The 17,667-nt window shown below is 38.0% G+C and overlaps 1 protein-coding gene across 2 annotated transcripts in view; it reads left to right on the forward strand.

Moving 5' to 3' along the window:
• Positions 1–17,667, forward strand: part of cfap20dc (CFAP20 domain containing) — a 34,638-nt gene that overhangs the window by 2,803 nt on the left and 14,168 nt on the right. Inside the window, exons 7-12 of one of the 2 annotated variants that reach the window (XM_010739882.3) lie at positions 313–459; positions 3,324–3,496; positions 3,630–3,738; positions 5,188–5,301; positions 5,394–5,528; positions 6,878–7,200. In XM_010739882.3, the coding sequence (XP_010738184.3) occupies positions 313–459; positions 3,324–3,496; positions 3,630–3,738; positions 5,188–5,301; positions 5,394–5,528; positions 6,878–7,200 (1,001 nt within the window). Of the gene's footprint in view, positions 1–312; positions 464–3,323; positions 3,497–3,629; positions 3,739–5,187; positions 5,302–5,393; positions 5,529–6,877; positions 7,201–17,667 lie in introns of those variants that run through there. The other variant, XM_027279868.1, reaches the window with a different exon arrangement.

Raw genomic sequence — 17,667 nt, forward strand, 5'->3', positions numbered from 1 at the left:
GTTCAGTAGATTTGTTAGTTGACATTTGTCTTGTTAGTTTATATGAAATGAGTGTGCAGAGAGGGAGAGTTGGCTGTTTGCTGTAGTAGTTGGCTTACAGCTCAGCAGTGGTTTTTCTTTCACTCGGAGATGGCTCAGCAGTGCCAACAGCTGCACTCAGTGGTGGCTACTCACAAGTAAAAAACAGCTTGTTTATTTGTATTTTTTTCTGTTGATCAAATTACTTATGTTGGGTGATGTTATTTTATGATGATGTGTCTTTGTTTAGTCTATGAGCATGATAAATCTGAGATTGTTCTCATTTTAATCTAGATATGTTCCTTAGTGGAGCCGGTCTGGTGGACTTGATCCCTCGCAGTTGCCAGTTCCCACCAGATGTCAGCCATGTCACTCAGGTGTTGAACATGGAGAATATGCAGAAAGCAGACATGAGGGCTGGTCTGTTGAGCTCTGACTGTGGTAGGTAAGAGCAAACCTGTGGTGAAGCAGAACTAAGTACATTTACTCAAGTACTCCAACTACAATTCTGCGGTACTTAACTTGTACCTACATTTTGGAGACAAATGTACTTTGTACATTGTACCTATTCAAATTCTTAATACAAATTCTTATAAGCTATCAATCATCTGATCAACACACATCATGTTAGTAACTATAATACTACAACCTGAGCTTCAACACTTTAACTAGTCCTCTTTTAATGTTGCATCAAAGGCACACAATGTTCTTTTAATCTTTTAAAGGAGTGGGAGAAATGTTGTGCTACTGTCAAGTCTGATGACAGAGACATTTTGATGTGTTGCAAGTAGTTTTAAATGAGGAAATCTGAAACTTTTTAACTTTCAAGGGCACAGCGGCCAGTTCAAAACAGTGCATGGCAAACTGGCTGTGTTGGTAGTTATTTTTAGAAGGGGCATTAAGGCCACATGTCAGGACATCCATGGCTGTTTAATTCCTGCCCTGTTTTTCATGGTTTGTGCTAGACCCTACTTCCAGGATGATTAATGGTGATGAATGGTAATGCTACAGCATGCAATAATATTTAAAGACAAAATATTGTGGATTCGGTGTGGCGAGGACTCTCTTACTGTATGTGTGTTTGGGATGAATTGGAATTGTAGCCATAATTAGCGCCCAACCTCACCGATATTTTAGGGGCTGAATAGGAACAAATCCTTACGGTCAGGTTCCAAATCTCGTTGAAAGCCCTCCCCAGAAGAGCAAGCAGCATTTCAATGCTCATGGTTTTGGAATGAGATGTCCAACAATCACATTTAAGCATAATATTCTGCTGTCTCACATACTTTGTTCAGGTGTCCACATACCTTTGTCCATTTAGTGTATGTCATCTCTAATGCATCCCAGCAGGTTCATAGAATTCCCTGTAGATATTGACTTATGGCAGGTATACTGCAAGTGTGAATTTCTATGAAGTTCTCAGTTGTAATCTACCAGTGAAATGGTTAATATAGATGCTGCATTTAACATGTTTTCCTTGTATGAAATTCTTGTGGTCCTCATTTTTGTGTTCATTTGCACCTCACCTGCTCTGAGAAAGCTGCAATTATCTCCTCATATAAAAAGACATGCACCAGTAATTCAGTTCTGCCTCCTCTGTGGCCTTTTTTATCAGCGCTTATTTATTTGTTCTGACACCTGTCTAAGTCATGTTGAGGCAACCGGTGATGCCCATAGAAGAGACCAGTAACCACACACAAGAAATTGCTTTTCATAATTAGCATCTGCATTATTAGCATAACATTCCTAATCATAATTAAAACGATTGCTATTAAAGTAGGCATACAATTTAACTGTGACAGAGTTGCCTTGTGAATATCAGTAGCATCACCCAGTCTGTCAGAAATCGTTAAAAGTAAGCTGCAGCAGTTTCTGTCACACAGCGGCAAACAAATAGTGATTATCTCATACGCTAAAGGTATTCTGCGTTTCTCAAGGTCAGTCATTTTTCACAGATTAAAAAATCACTGCTCAAAATATTTTTAAATCTCTAAACTATCACACACCTCATATTATCCCGTATTGCTATCGCATTATTTTGTGGGCTTCAGCAGATTTAAAGTATGCTGAAATACACTCACCCTTAAACCTGGGTGAGTGTTGAATGTGCAGTTTCCAGGGATCTCATCTTTTGCTTCACTCTCGGGGCATCCAACTCCACTCCATCTGCATTATCTTTAAGATCCAGTGTGTTTTGTGGAACGGAGATGTCTGCTCTGCTCGGATCATGATCAGAGAGAAAGTGTGTTTTGCTGTTAGCATGAGCGCAGTTGTGCCTAATAAGCCCTGGCACGGATACAGCAGGGTCACGTTATGAACTTATCACAACTCCCACTACAAGCCATTATTTTTACATGATAATTTGGAACAGATTGATAGATTAAAGAAACGCATCAACTCAATCAGTTCAGCAGTAAAGTCTAATTTATATTCTGCCAGCATATGATTACAGAGCTTAGCTATCTTACAATATCATGTGTAAAACGTCATTCATACTGAACGGAAACAAGCAGTTCAATCTTGTGCTCAGCTCAGCTGTTCAGCAGCTGAACATTAGAAGTTTATAGTAGCCTTGTGTTATTACATTTTAAACATAAACCACTCATCTCGAAGGGCTTTGTGGCTGATGTGTCGGCCCCTTTTGTTGTGTATCGTTCCTTCTTTCTCTCCTGCCTTTCCTGTCTCTCTCTATTGTCGCTGCCCAAGATAAAGAAATCTAAAAAACAAGACAAAACAAAAACTGGAGACCATCTTGCTATGCGATCACAGCAGCCATGACGTTCTGACCCATTAATACTCCCTAGTCATTACTACAGTAAAACATGAGTACTCATGATCAGACCGCACCCATCCTGGAGCTCAACCTTAATTTAATAACACCTGTAGAGTTTCAGCAGACTGCAGATTGTGCGGTCATGATTCAAAAATGACACACACACACAGAGTTAAAGGCTCATGAGGTGAAAAGTAGTCATTACTACATTATGATATGAATAATCGTGTCAAAGTCTAGAGTGAGTACTTGGCTGAAACAAGTATCCAGTATGGATAATGTACTTAGTATCAGAGTAAAATGTGTCAATATCTCTCCAATGAAATCAAAACATTGCTTTGAAACTCAGTTCTGGAGATGATTTGGAAATAGTTTTCTAATACAGAAATTTCTGATCAACCAATGTCAGGCTTAAATTAAAAACTTCTGGTAGGTCCACAATGACAAAATGACAAAAGTTGTAAGAACATGCCTAAAGGAAATTTAAACAGGAAATCAATAATGCCTATGTATGATGGGGATTTCTTTGCAGCTCCTGATCCATCTCCCACTGCCAGATCAACCAGTTATCGAAGAACCAAGCCCCAGGGTGTTTTACACACGTTATCAGGCTCCAGGGTTCCAGGGCCACCTCCTCTACCTGGAAGAAAAAGCACTGCAGCCTCAGACAGAACGGATAAAAGTGTTCACTTTATCTCAAATACGGTAAACGAGTGACTCTCCTAATAACATACAGTATACCCCTCTGAATGATTTGCACCACCATGTCATAAAAAACTGTAGGTACAGAAATGATAAATACTTTTTTGAAATGTTCTTCTTTTGCTGTGACCCACAGGCATCATCGTTCAGTGAAATGAACCCAAATGTTACTGCAGAAAGTCAGAGCATTGCCAACCTGAGTGAGGACTTATCACACGGAGAACCTTCCCATATTCTTCTTGAGGGTAAATTTAAATAAAAGTTAATATTTTGTTTTATCGAGTCTGTAGGCTTTCTAGTGATAATTCAGGCATTCATTTGTTTGATTCATTGCATACTGACTAACTTGCATGACAAGCTTGAGTTTATTTTCCACTTCCCACACCAAAGCTGACTAGATACTGTGTATTTTTGGAGACTGTACATATTTGGGTCTAGATTGTTGTTTGTGGTGCACAGGCTTGCCATGCCAACCATGGTCTGGTTATCGGTCTAAGTATAGTAGCTGCTACTCTTCCTGGAACCCAATAAAAAGCACAGAAATGGGAAATAAATGACAGAAAATAAATAAATAATTTATAGTGTAAGTGGTGGACCCAGGAGCTGATGCAGAGGTAAAGTGGTTATTGTAAAAAAGCAGTTTGTATAGTAGTATATAATCTTTGTTCATAAGCAGGGTCAAAAATAGGTAAGCAATTATTGCTTCAGGGACCCAGCAGGGAAGAGAATATAAGGCACAATTTGCCAAGAAGAGTGAGTTGGAGGACTAATATATATACTTAGTGACTCTGTGGGAATAGGTGGCAGAAAATGTAAAAATGCACTAGACACAAAAAGACATAAAAATGTAACTGACAAGTTTGGGGAAATTTTCCAAAGAATTACAGTATTGTAGAAAATAAAATAAAATGTCTACTTTCTATGCTCAACAATCATAATTAATTATTAAGGAGATACCAATATCACAACTGCCCGGACCTCAGTAGAACGTAATTCAGTAGAGCCCCCAAAGATGATTTGAGTACAGAGCTTGATTATCACTTTTTTATGTTGTTGTTTTACCTTTCTCCTGTTGGTACGCAGTGAAAATCAAAATTGTATCTTTACGTTATAAACTAAACTAAAACAGTACAATGGTAAATTTCAAATGTAAATTGTGAGAGTTTAAGTATATAAGAAAGAGGTTAAATATATTCATAGATGAGCTTATTTTTTTCTAGCATGTGAATATAATGTTTAAAAGCTTCCAGCTGTATGCTGTAACTATACTGCCTGCACTTACAGTGCACAACATAGTCCTCTTCTTACATTTATATTGCCCTAAGTGCTGCACACTGATAAAAGCATTACATGTAAACCAACCACCAACCAACAAGACTCTAGCTCTTACCAAGTATGCTATTCTATGCATCTAATAAAAGCTTTTACAATTGGTAATATGCCATCCTTTGAGCATGACTGAATGCAAAAATGGATGATTAAAATTTCTTAATTCAGCTGAACATAATATAGCTGGATGTATTCTCTCTACGCGGAATAAATGTAAGAGGCTCAGTTACTAAAATGCCTTCATTAATAGGGATTTTCACAGTGCATAATCAGTTCACAGATATGCTTCTGGCAAGCTTCAGTGACATTGTTGTTTGAGTGTTGTGTTATAAAGCTTTCTCTAAAGTTGAAAGTACTGTATGTAGGAACACCTGGTACTTTGCAGCAGCCCCATCTCGCAGAAGACTCTTTGTTTGACAAGCTGAGATCTAAGAAACTACGGGTCTATGGTGCTACAAGAGAGAGGCTAGCATCGTCAGGTAAGCTGCGTGCACTGCATCTTATATTCTGTGCATATGTGGCAATATATGGCCCGTTGAATGCATGGCTTAATATGTTGTCTGGTTAACAGCCCCTTTAGATATGGTCCCTGTCGGAAACAGAAAGAGAAGTCAAACCAGAGAGAAGTGCACTCCCCCATCCAGTAGGCAAGAGAGCAAGCAACAACCTTTTACCCTAACAGAAAGGACACAGCACCTAACAGCAGGTGAGGTTCACATCTGCTGCGAATAGACTGGGGAGTGGAACAGCACAACGACATGTGCAGTTTTAGACAGTGTGATTGCTGGAAAAGTGTAGAAAGACAGCGGGGGTGGGACAAAAGAGAATAATATCTATGTTGATTGATATTGATGTCTTCTTTGCATGTTCTAATTTTACCAAGTAGCTCCTTTATTCTTGAGAAAGATACCTATTCCTCTTAATTTATGAATTAGATCACTTCAAAATATTGCATGAATTTTAATCAGCCTCATTCTATGCTGCATACACCATCGCTTTTGTTCCTGTTTTTAAATTTTGCATAACCCACGTCTAGACCCACGTCAACTCACTCCAACTCACGAAATCCCCTCCCCAACACCCACATACACACCTACACCAGCATTGTCCTCACAAAACGAGTGTGCGTGCTCTGAAAGCTCATTTATGGATGTTTCTCCACCGCAATAAGCTCCTTTGCTGCAGCCCTGCCCACAGACAGAAAGTAGTCAGTTCATTAATGGTAATGTGGCACATTAAATAAAAGTCAGAGGGACATCTCCCGGGCCCAGGGTTTGCCACACAGTGGGCAATTAGAGAAAGTGATTATACTGTCGAGAGGTTCAGATGTGCTCACTCATTCAGATAGAGGTGCCTCTGTCTTTGAGCTTAGGCCTATCAGGAGTTTAAGGATTCATTGTTTCTTGCATGCACACATGAATAGATGCAACTTAAGGTTGAACAAATTTAGGAACATAGTGTCAGGTATTTTTACTCTGCTGTAAGATTCTCTTTTTACTCAGATAAAACTGGGGGAAAAATACTAACGCAGAATGAAAACAGTATTTGCTTGGAAAACATGTGTGAGTGCGTTAGATTGTTGTTTGTACAGAGCTGCCATTTCATGAGTGACAATTTTTCAATAAACTGCTGTTATGCTGATTATGTTGTTTATATTGTTATATTGTCATTAAGGTATTAGCAGAGCTATTAGCAAAGCTACAAAAATGTCAGTGCAGGAGAAATTAATGTTTATGTTTGACAAGCAGTGGAATTCATTACAATCTTGCATATTGTTATTATACATTTTATGTGCATATAATCAAATGAACTCGAATAACATTAGCCACATAATTAAAAAAAAAAATCAAAAAGGATTTATTACTCACTGTAATTAGATCTGTATTATTATTTTCTACTTAGTCTTTGCAGTTAAGTCCTGCATGTGTATTCTAAAATGTCTACATTAAAAGCCCTAAAAAATATTAATGCGCAACAGTGGATGTTTCAATAAGAGAATTTACTCCTGCATAGGTTAACATTGCCTTTGTTTTGCTTTGTAATCTTATATTTCAGATGAACGTAGCTGCAGTCCTGCCAGTGAAAGTTCAGGAACTTCTCCCACAACAGCAGTCTCTCTCTCTGGCTCGAACTGGCCGGGTTTGTCTTGTGACCTGCAGGTCTGCAGCAGCTGGGAGAGTAATGAGGGGTCCGAGCCCCAGCTCACTCTGCAAGAGGAGGTGTTCACTTTCCTATCTCAGCCACATTCACCCAAACGAGGGCAAAGCCAGGGTGACCAGGAGAAGATGGAGATGGGAAATTATCAGGTTCACGCTAAAAGTGAAAGGCGGTATGAGGCCCAGCCTGAAGATGACTTTATCGGCAGTGAAAGTGATGAGGTACGTCTGATCTCAGTGAGATCACATGTGCACTGTACTTGAATCACACACACATTTGAAGTGCATCTTATGTTATGCTGACATTAATGACCATTTGCTTTAAATAAGCAAACTTGTGCAGACAAGCACCAAAAACACAAGTCTATTTCAAAGATGTATTCTGATATGTGTTTAATCTAATTTAATGAATTAAATAGATAGTTTCATATGATTGAGTGAAATTTTTATGCACCGCACTGCATATTTTGTATATTGAGTGAAATTTTTATGCACCGCACTGCATATTTTGTATCTTGGAGTGTAAAATTCCATAATGTACAATATACAGTAAACATAAGCATCAAAATGTGAGTGGGGTTATTAATCATCAGATCATTTATTAATGGTTCTGAGACTTCTAATAAAGAATAGTAGTTTTCTTTATGCTGAGCAGTGAAATTAAACAGTTGAACTATTAGTTTAAAGATGACTATCTTCAAAGAAATGCTAATTGCTTTTACTTATTTAAAACTTTATAAGTCTAATAATTCAGACTCAAGAATCTCATTTTGTTCCGCAGCTGATTAGTTAAGCTTTAATCATTTTTTTTTTCTTTGCATCAAAGTAATGTATTCTATGCAGAGTATCAGGGACAAAATCAACTCTAATGCACAGAAACCTAAAGAAAAACAGCCATATTTCTCAGGCATTTTTTTTTACCTGTGATCCACTAAGAAAAAAATAACAACATAGAAGCAGCCTTGTAAGTGACCCTGCAGGTATGGTCTTCTGTATTCCAGATTGACAGTTTTCTTATGATTTTGCATTAGTTTTAGTTATTTTCTACTACTACTACTACTACTACTGTATATTTGCCTCTGCTTAAAGTGTACAATCTCATAAATTTCCTTGGCTGGCGTTTTACATTGTTTACAAGCCAAAAGTAGCTTATTAACAATGCATCCTGGAACTACTTCCCAAAACAAACAAACAAACAAACAAACAGCAACAACAACAACAAAAATATATAATACTACAAGTAGCTGCTTTTAGAAAGGTGGGGAGAAATCACATACACACAGGTTGTGTGTTTGTGTTTTAATGATAATGTAGCCTTTTCAAATGCTGAAACAGAAACTGCCCAAAAAGTAAGCCTATCGAAACACACAAATATTATGTGCAGCGTGTTTTCCCTCTTTGTCTGAACCAGGACCATGCATCTAAACAGTAGATTGTCTGACAGTAGGTGTGTGGCAACTCCTGGCATGTCTGTTACTTGTTTAGGTAGCTGAGATTTATCGATCCCTCACTGGGACTTTACTTTAGATTGGAAACTTGCTCTGTTGCCATTGCTATTGCTATGCATTACATAGTTTATAGAGTTTTATTTTCTCTCCACCTCTCCATGTAATAAAAAAATAATAATAAAAACTGCTGTCATGTTCTGTTAATTTTCTGGACCCAAAAGCAGGACTGAGATAAAAGGCTTTAACAGTCCAAAATAGATTTATTCAGAGCACAGGAAATGATGTTTGGAGGGCTTAACCAGAGCTTCGCTGTGGAGCACGGCCGGCAGAGAGAGGGGGAGTGGGGCTGGCGACTAGATGGCAGACTGACCAGGAGCGAAATGAGGCAGGCAGGGAGAGATCCACAGGCAGACAATGAAGATGAGGCGTAGGTAAACAAGACTAAATAGGATGCAGGTTACTGAGCAAGGAAATACAGAGCTAGACTAGACTTTTACTGTAGCATTGGCAAACTGAACGATCTGGCAAAGAACGCAGTGAAGACGGTTGTAGTGCAGGAGCTTAATGAGTGGATGAGCCACAGGTGTGCATGCAGGTTGGCAGCAGGGGCTTGTTGAGTGGATGAGTCGCAGGTGTGCAGGAATATTGACAGCAGGAGTGAGATAGAGTGCCACACCCTGATACTGACGCACACAGACAGAGACAGAGCATGTCATACGAGTGAGGGGTAAACAACTGAAAACACAAGGAACGAGGGTGAGGCACAGCTGAACCATGACAACTGCAACTTTTTTTAGGGATGGTCCATTCTAGGACATTAACTGATAGCAAATGTATTATAGGTGTTATATATTAACAGCTGAGGTTGAGAGAAAATAAACGACCCAAATAATTACATTTTGCAATAAAATATCGCTAAAAGTGTGTCTGTAGGGTGTTTATAGGATCACAAATGAACACATGAACAACATGAACTAAGGTTAGAAGGTGAAGAAAGGAGCATGTGATTTTATTCTGTTAGAGCAGAGTAAGCATTTTGATCTCTTTAATTTGAGACAGCCAGCAAAAAAAAGGTATATTTATGTTTTCTGGCCACTTACATACAGTGTTTCTGATGTCATTTTGGAGATGACTATTCTTCAGAGGGGAAAAAAAAAGAGAGATATAATGTGTTTGTAATATCCAAGGAAAACAAAGTTTTTCTAAAATGAAACAATGGCTGATCCCTCGAGTGTCCACAAAGATCATATATTGGACAACCAGAGTTTTTTTAAGTTTAAAATACCCTCCAATGGGGTATAGTATGCTGAAGTGTTTTCCTGTGATGGATTTTTATGATGGCTTCAGTATGTCTGGTGAAGCACAATTCTGCAAACTGCATATTGCCCCAGATATACAGGAAACATACTGCTGGTTACCTAGAATTATTGTAGCAACTTTCCGTTTATGTTTTCAAACATTAGCTGAGAAAGTTCATTGAAAGGTTCCTTATTGAGTTTTTATGGAGAGTTTTTTTTGTGTGGCTCCCTGTTTGTGTTTTGTTTTGATCCCATGCACCGCCACAAGGATGCACATTGAGCCCAGACACAGTTCTGCCAATGGTGTTACTGTATTCCACTGATCTGCTGCTGGAATTTAGCTTAAAAACAAAAAAAAATCAATCAGTACATATACACCACAGAGATACATACTTAATACGTAATGTTTTAATGAATAACACTGCATATAAACAACTTTTGTTTGTGGGAAATGGGCATAGTAGGGCATCTTTTTTTAAACTTTTTTCTCAAAGTTTAGGTTAGGCCATATAGATAGATATTGCAGCAGCATAACAAGTAACACAGAACACTATATACAGTGTTCTCTGTTACTGTGTATATATATATATATATATATATATATATATATATATATATATGTATATATATATATATGTGTGTGTGTGTGTGTCTGTGTGTGTGTGTATGTAGATTTAATATATATAAACAATGCAGTAAAATTACAATAGCATGTTTAACCAACATGCCTCAGTTCCGCTGCCAACAAGACAAACACAACTGTTTAAAATTAATAGGATAGTGTTGGTCTAAATATAAAATTTCAGTACTTTCCTGTAAGTCAGAACCAGCTTACTGCTTTGGACTACAAACCAGATCAACTCTGACTGTGTGGCATTATAAACATGAACAGTATGTAGATCAGATAATCACCTTTGGTTGCGACACGGGAGATTTTGTTGAGTGTTAAGTGATTAAAACAACTTTCATTGAGATCAGGATGGTTGTTAATTAACAACAACAAAACATTCAATAATAATGATTTGTTTCTTTAATAATGACATCGGTGGCAGGAAAGTGCTAGTCGGGAGATTTGTATGTTTGGTTTCTGCTGTAAATAACAATTAATAAGTCACACACAGGCGCCAATTAGGTAATGAAGTGAGCATTATTTACATATAATGACATGATTCAGAATATAAACAGGTAACTTGTAGCATGTAGAAGCCAAGGCAAGCCAGCCTTATAGATATTTTGCATTTCAGAGATTAACATGGTTTTACAAGCAAAGATGAACATTGAAAAAGGAATAAAAAACAATTAAGATAACAATAAAACATGTTCATATTAACTGAAATAAGATTGATAAAATATAAAATACAAATAGATATAGATAATATAGATATATAGATATCTGGTCAGGCTGTAGGCAGGGCTCCAGAAAAGGAGCGTATTGCTGTGGAAACATCCACAAATGGGCTTTTAGATATATATAGTAGAGCAATGCAGTTACAATGCAGTAATAAGTTGCCCCAAACTCAACAAAGTACAGAAGTGCAGGATAGAAACCAATCAATCAAAGGCACAGGGGAACAGCAGCGTTTTTATTTATATTTGAAAGTAGCTAAAGTTGGGGCACATTTGAGATCATGTTGATGTTGTGAGGTACTATTTTTTGACTACTTCCTAGAGATCTGAGGGCTCTTCTTGGTTGATTCTCTTCAAGGAGATGAGAAGTGTATTTTGACCTAAAGTTATCGAGTGATTTATAAACCGGCAGCATCACTTTAAAATCTAATCTATAAGTAGGAAGCCAGTGTAAAGATTTAAGAACAGAGAGTAATGTGCTCAGTTCTTGTGGTTCTTGTTCGAATTCTGGCAGCAGTGTTCTGAATGAAGTTATCTTTTTAAAGTCTTTCGGAAAGACCAAACAAGAGGCTGTTACAATAGTCCACTCTGCTGTAAATGAAGGCATGAATGAGTTTCTTTAAATCTTGTCTGGACATGGGACTTCTAATTCTTGCTCTTTGTTTGAGAGGATAAAATACTGATTTAGTTTGTGCCTTGATGTGGCTGTCAAAGCTCAGATCTGAATCAGTTAAAACACCAAGGATTTGGGTTTTTGGATGTTTATCTCTGGAATCAAGCTGAGAAATGTAATTCTTTCCTCCTTGTTGCCAAATATAAAGATTTCCCTCTTTATTTAAAGCAGCATTGTCTAATTTTCTACAATTTATTTAAATTTAAATCATTTTGATTCTACACTGATGTGTAATCAGATAAACGGTGTCATTTCCACTCTGTACATGAATGCAGATGGAGAGCGGAGCTCAGCAGCCTCTATTGACATAATGGCAGAGGCGTTAGACAAGAGTAAATCTCAGACTGGCTTTTTAGTCGTGGGTGAGAGCTTTGTGAAATAAAATGCTGAAAGACAGATGCTGAGCTGGGTCTCTTGCTGCTGAACTGGTAATTGGCTGCTATGTCTTTTGTTGTTGCACCTGCTCACTGTTTGGCTGACTTTTTTTTAACAAAAGTAATGTATTGATAATAAATACATGTGTACAACTGTCCATATTTAAGTGACCACAGCCACTTGGTGAAAGAGCTACGTAAATGTGAGTGTCATCTGTGTAGGCATGATTAGAGCAGGCTGAATAATAGCAACCCAATAATCAAACCCTGGGGGACACCATGTCATGGTGTTCTGCTCAGATTTTCTATTCACCAATGGCAACAGCATAGCCTTTAAGAGATGTTCTGAACCCACTAAAGACTGCAGCAGATCCCACACACTTTACCAGTCTGTCAAGAGGTATTTTATGAGCAATAGATATCAAAGACCTAACATCAAGCAGTACCAAACCTGAGTTTTACCTGAATGAATGCTGTGATGTGGTCTGATTGAAATCTGTCCAAAAGTGTCTGTAATTATTTCATATTGAAATATCCAGGTAGCTCTTCTTTAGAAGGACCAAAACTGCAGTTTTTGGAAGTGATTTTGGAAAAGTGCCTGATGGGAGTGAGCTATTGACAATTTGAGCACATTCAGGATGTCAAAACAACAGGTGGATGAATTAAGACGCTTCACACCCTCCAGAGTTCGAGTATCGATAGCGATGAATGTTGACAATCTAGCCAAATTGTTGATGTGTGGTTGTAGGAGTGGGCTGATTCCATTGTTTGCCATGGAATAATTTTTGCCCTATGAATGGGAAAGTAAATCACTGACTTTCTGAGTGAGCGAGTGAGTGGCGAAGTCACAATCATGGTTATTCAGTTGCCACGCTCTTTTGAAATGAGTATGGGCAAATATTGTAACTCCAGATTCTGTGAGTGTAGTTGCAGCCTTTTAAGGCTATAACTAATTGGTTCATCTCTTACTTGCACTCATGCAGAACAGAAGACTCTTGCCCACTTACTTTGTAAGCCCCACCTTGGTCCTTGCCTCCCACAAACAGCATTTTCTTCAGCTAGTGAAGGGCTGTACCTACACACATAGAGTCTGGAGTTACAGTATGTAACTAAAATTCTCTTTCATATAGGTTTTGTTCTCTATGGCTTTCGCTAGTGGGATGAGAGCGAAGCAGGATGTGGTCCATGCCCCACTGGGTCCTCACAAACAGAGCACACACCCACTTCATGAGAAATCAATCGCATCACAGTACATCATTTACACACAAATGGCACAGAAACGGTAGCTGATATTCACCATGAGGGAACTGGAATCCAGCAAAAAAAAAATCTACTGCTGTGAGAAGCAGAGACAATAATTACGCACTGTAACAGTCCAGCAGAGTAGGAGAGAAAACAGCTCTCCATGTGCTGAGAGGTATGGTAGGTAGGTAAGAGAGCACACACTTAAAGCACTTCCAAAACAATCACTCTGACAAAACACTGATACTAAGATAGAGTGAGTCATCGAAAAATGAGAGGCAGTTCTTTCTAATTAAACATATTAAGATATGAGTGGAATGTATTGTTTTTTGCAAATGCCTTCATAAAAACAGTTATTACTGTGACTACAGAAAATTGCAGATAAACATTCAATATCCAGGAATTTACATTATGGACACTAACACTGACTATCCTATATCCTTTACATATACTGTTCTTGTCAGCTACTGTATATACTAGCCAGCACTGAAAAGACTAAAAGATGTGAACTCATTACATTTATTGAGAGATAAGAAGTCAGAGGCTAACCGTCGTAAATAAGGCATGAGATAAATTGTTGATATTCAGTGGATGATTTTGGAGAGCTCATTTGGCCCTTATTTTATAATTGCAAACATGAAGCCTCTCTTTAAAGATGATGTGGTGAATCTAAAGTTGTGTGTGGACTGTTTTTCTTCATTTGCACTCAGCGTTCCTGCATTTTCTGACTTGTATGACTTGAGACAGCTGCAGTGTTTCTCCATGGTGCTTTCTGCTTGCCAGAGATGGTTTCTACCTTTTCAACTACAATGCTGTCACCAACTTTCACAGCTTTCACAGCTGAAATAATCAAAGAGGGAATCAACATAGTCTGATGTTAAGCTTATTAGCATAGACATAGCTTGCATAAAACATTTCACTGTTGTCCCTGACAAGAGATAACAGAATGCAGCTCAGTGGAGTTATCAACAAAAGTTTTAAAGGACCTTGGAGGTCTGTAAACAGCAGGATTTTTGTTGAGCCTTTCAGCACAGTGCAAAGATACTCAAAGGAGGAAACATCACCACATGATAACTGCTCACAGTGAAATGTCACGTGAAGAAGAATTCTTAAGATTTAAGTTTGGAAGGGCTGACTCAATGACAACTAGCGCACTGCCACTATTATCTAACCTGTTTTCAGTTAAACACACAGATTCCAGATTAAATATCATGGTAAAATCATTAATTAAAACGAGATTGAATATTCAGGAGAGCTGTGTCCCAACAGTGATGATCTCTCTCATTTGGAAGTGGAGGGAGAGAAGGTGACTAGGGAGGAGAGAGAACTGGATGGGGTGAAAAAAGTAACAGTTGGCATGTGGGGTGAAGACTCACTTTCTTGGTTCTGACATCCCTCAAGTTTTAAATACTCTTTGGGCTAAAATGGCTACTATCCGTCGAGGTTTCTGATGTGTGGTGTTATGTCTTGTCTTGTTTTGATTCCTTTTGTCGCTTGTCCTTGGCAGAGGAAGCAGATGGGTGTCGTGGGAAGAAAAATAGATTGGAAATGAACAGTTTTACTCCTGACTTGTTGAGACAAACTCCATCTGTTCTAAAGAGATGTCCCAGAAAAAGTACAATTGTAAATATAGCGCACTGTATGGAGGGAGCGTGCAATTGAGAACCACGTGTTCAGCGCCAGCAGTCTGCTGAAAATCTTGACTCCTCTTCTGACTGGTGGTGGTGGTGGGCCACTGATAAACACCTCAGTATTCAAGGAGCTGAGTGTGTTCAATAAATCAGTAGTCTTCTTTCAGTCGTTAGTCCCTATGTGCACTGTGATTCACAATTGGGTGTGCAGCCAGAATATGTGGGATTCTTTCTATTATATCAGAGTCCAGATCCTTTAGAAAGCTGTTTGTTTTAGTGTTCTCATTGCTTATGACTTTTACATTTTTATAGCAAAGTTGTTGATAATCAGAGTGTTAGGGCCCAGTCATTAGCTTTCCCTGTAGCATTTTACTCTCAGTCTTTCAGTCTGTAGCCTGCTGTGTGAGGATGAGAAGTTATCAAGGTCATCTGACAGAGACCCAGGGTTCTGCAGTAGTCACTAGCAGGGGTAAATGAGACCTGCAACATATAAAGCTATGATTCCAGCTTTATTTTAAGACCAGACATCACTTGAAAAATATTCCATTCGGATCAAATGGTGCCACATTAATATAAACCCAAATAACACAAAGACTTAAAAGACAAAGACTAAAACATAATTAAATAATGTCAGTTAGACAGTATCTAATTAAATATGTGCTAATTTGCATATAATTAGAAACTACTTTTAGGCCCACCAAGTTGGAACTTTTAATCTTGCTTCTTTGTGATCAACTAAGTGAGATTAGAAACAACTAAATAGCCGGTAATGCTCAGAGGTTTTTTATCTAAATATTGTTTTAAATGCTTTTTATGTTGGACTACAAATAATGTGCTGAAAAACATTATCTTAATGTTAACTTTCTCATGAAGCACTGATTCTTAAAAATTGGTAGGATGTACCTATTATGAACAGCTTTTCTATGCAATGTTCATGTCTGGCATTAGTGCACTCTTTATTTTTCATCAATACTACAACACACATCAACACTCCAATGGATAAGATTTGATCAATTTAGGTAAACTCTGTGTCTGCCATATATTTATGTAACATTTTCATAAGAAATCCCACAATTCATGGGGGATTTCAAATATAGGTTTTTGCCCTGGTGGTTTTAAACAGATGTACAGTACAAATGGCAACACTGGTTATAAGACAGTTTTTATAGTATCACCTAAGTGATATTCTTTTAAAAAAGTGCTGTAAGCTTTAGCTTGGTAAGCCACCATATTTTGACAACCTGGCTAGACTGATAAATCAGACTGGTTAGAGGCCCTCTGACATAAGTTGGCAGGTTGCTCATTTCTCAACTTGGAGCAATATCGTCTTTCAAGGTGTTGCATCAGGTTCATGCAATTCTTTTCAGCTAACGTTTGTTCTTAAACATAGAGAAATATTTAAAGCAAAACAAGGCAATGAACGTTTAGTGTATGAACTGTTATGAACTGTATGATATACAGTGGACCAAGGTATGTTTTCATAGAAATGCCGCTATTTTAATGCAATTATAACTAAAAGGAGAAATGAGATGCAGAAGTATAGTAAAATGCTGTCCGGACACCCAAAATACTAGCCAAACAACACATTGCTACATGCCTTCAACACATAGACAGGCACACACACTTCTACACACACATCACGAAAACACATATTTTCCAGCCACACCCATGTAAGGCCTTTCAATAATTCATTCAGTCCATTGTTTATTCACTTGTGCTTACGAAAATGATGAAGCATAGAAAGAAAAGAGAAAACAAATAACATATGGAGCAGATGAGATAAAAACCTCAAGGGGCTTATGATAACCTTTCACCCCAAAACAAAGCTCAGAGATGAAAGAAAACACCTCAAAAAGAGACAGCAGACGGAAGAAATGGAGAGACAGAGAGTCTTGCAATTGATGGAAGTTTCAAGCTGTTTAATTCATGACAATGTTATATTATAAATTTAAGGAAAGTAGGTTCGCTGGCAATCTAGCTGCAAGTATCCTGCAATCGTGATCCTCTGCATTTCAGGGAGAATTAGCCAAGACTGGTGTGAACATTTCGAAGGTACAGTGTTAATTTAGATGTGCCAGCTAAAATATTAAATTATCAATTATCACAACTAACACTTTTAAAGGATGATACCACCAAAAATATTTGGTTTTGGATGTAAAACAGTCATCCCCTTTAGGCTTGAACGGTGGCTCTGTAGCTTTCTCCTTCATGGGCAGCTGTAGTCAATATAATTCAACAGTGGATTATAACTATGACCCAGTTTCACTACACACAATTGAATCCAAAAATGCTATAGAAAACACTTTATGTCCACATCCACATATAAGCTATGTTTGTTTCAAAGTAATCAGAATTCCTCCAGTATTGAATTCCAATTGCTTTTGTGTGAAGGCAGCCTGTTTTTACCTGCCTGTCTACTACCCTCGAATTGATGTGGAGCTCTAAGCATGGTCATTTAGTTTACCTACATTGTTGGCAACACAAGTGTTTATTTGTTTTTTTGCTGTAAAACTGGGTCACAATTGGAACCCATTGTTGCTACTGTGTATCCAGCTACCTTCCTCGGGAAAGGAGCAAGTTACAAGCTAATCCGGATCACATATCTTTCAAGCCTACAGGGATGGATGGTTGATATTCAAAACTTTGGTTTTCAGTGGGTACATTCCTTTGAACCAT

This window comes from Larimichthys crocea, chromosome VI, assembly GCF_000972845.2.
Source record: "Larimichthys crocea isolate SSNF chromosome VI, L_crocea_2.0, whole genome shotgun sequence".
NCBI classification, from domain to species: Eukaryota; Metazoa; Chordata; class Actinopteri; family Sciaenidae; genus Larimichthys; species Larimichthys crocea.